This window comes from Hakea prostrata, unplaced genomic scaffold (assembly GCF_041222555.1).
Source record: "Hakea prostrata isolate BN-2017 unplaced genomic scaffold, UWA_Hpros_2 contig_14, whole genome shotgun sequence".
In the NCBI taxonomy this organism is placed as follows: domain Eukaryota; kingdom Viridiplantae; phylum Streptophyta; class Magnoliopsida; order Proteales; family Proteaceae; genus Hakea; species Hakea prostrata.
The window spans coordinates 70,239-72,043 of record NW_028291133.1 but is presented as its reverse complement, the minus strand read 5'-3'; the positions used below and the strand labels follow the sequence as shown (position 1 = coordinate 72,043).

General features: G+C 33.2%; 1 protein-coding gene across 1 annotated transcript; it reads left to right on the top strand.

Moving 5' to 3' along the window:
- Nucleotides 1-366: 366 nt before the first annotated feature.
- LOC148999339 (uncharacterized) lies at nt 367-1,068 on the top strand. The gene has a single exon (XM_089141239.1). The coding sequence runs from the start codon at nt 367-369 to the stop codon at nt 1,066-1,068; it is 702 nt and encodes a 233-aa protein (XP_088997365.1).
- Nucleotides 1,069-1,805: the final 737 nt, after the last annotated feature.

The following is a 1,805-nucleotide window of genomic DNA, read 5'->3' as shown; positions in this document are numbered from 1 at the left end:
ATTATTTAATGTTTACATAAAATCTAATTTGATATTTTATTCATCTTTTATATTAGCTTACATGATGTCAAACCTTACAAAATTGGAGTTTGTGGCCCTCGATATAACGGGCAAGAATTACTTGTCATGGGTCCTTGATGCTAAGATCCACCTTGACGCCAAAGGTCTTGGAAATGCAATTATGAAAAACAATGCTGCATCCAATCAAGATAAGGCGAAGGCCATGATTTTTCTTCGCCATCATCTCCATGAAGGATTGAAAGCGAAATCTCGATCGTGAAAGATCCACTTGAATTGTGGATCAATTTAAAAGAGAGGTACGATTACCAAAAAACGGTAATCCTACCTAAAGCTCGCTATGAATGGATGCACTTGAGGTTGCAAGATTTAAAAACTGTAAGCGAGTACAATTCTGCAGTTTTTAAAATTAGTTCTCAGTTGAAATTATGTGGAGAAATTATTAATGATGAGGACTTATTAGAAAAAACCTTTTCAATTTTTCATCCTTCAAATGTGCTGTTACAACAGCAATATCGTGAAAAGGGTTTTAAGAAGTATTCTGAATTGATCTCATGCCTCCTTGTGGCTGAGCAGAATAATGAATTATTAATGAAAAATCATGAAGCTCGTCCTACTGGTTCTGCTCCATTCCCTGAAATGAATGCAGCAATTCATGATAAGCATGAAAGAAGACAAAATTATAATCGTGGCCATGGTCGTGGTCGTGGACGTGGACATAGACGAGGAAAAAGACAGAATAATTATAGTCCTTATGATGGAAATAAGCAAGAGAAACGCAAGGATTCTCAAAGTAGCTTTTCAAAGAGTAAAGATAATGTTTGTCACCGATGTGGAATGAAAGGCCATTGGATGCGTGTCTGTCATACTCCAAAATATTTTGTCAAGCTTTATCAAGCTTCAATCAAACAGAAGGAAAATAATGTGGAGACGAATTTGACTTTCCAAAATAATGATATGGAAGCAAATTTTGCTTATAAAGAAGATTTTGGTGGTCTCACAGACATTACACATCTAGATGATGCGGACTTCTTTGAAGATAATATTTGATGATTTGGTTTTTTTTTGTTGTTATTTGAGTTCGAATAAGATTTATGATATGTTTTCAATCAGTTTATTTTATTACTTTCTTTATGATTTTCTACATTTTTTTTTTTGATATATTCCTTTTTCATTTTAGTGAAGAATATGGATGTCCCTCAATTTTCAATTGGATCCAAGATTAGTGAAGACGATATATGCCTCGCAGATAGTGCTACGACACATACTATACTAAGAGAGAGAAAATATTTCTCTTATTTGAAGATTGAGGAAGCCAAAGTTCATACAATAAGTGGTAGTACAAAATTAATTGAAGACTTTGGAAGAGCTAATTTATTATTACCTAAAGGAACCAAGTTGGTAATCAATGATGCATTATTTTGTAGTAAGTCTCAAAGAAACTTATTAAGTTTCAAAGACATTCGTCAAAATGGCTATCATATTGAGACTGCATATGATGGTAAAACCGATTATCTTTGTATTACTACAAAAGTGATAGGTAGAAAATATATTTTGGAAAAATTACCTGCTTTTTCTTTCGGTTTGTACTACACAAATATTCGCATGGTTGAAATACATGCTTTGGTGAATCAAAAGAATTTTGATTCCAATAGTTTTATTATTTGGCATGACCGGTTGGGCCATCCCGGGTCGAATATGATGCGAAAAATTATTGAAAATTCACATGGACATCCATTGAAGAATCATAAGATTCTTCAATTCAATGAATTTTCTTGTGTTGCTTG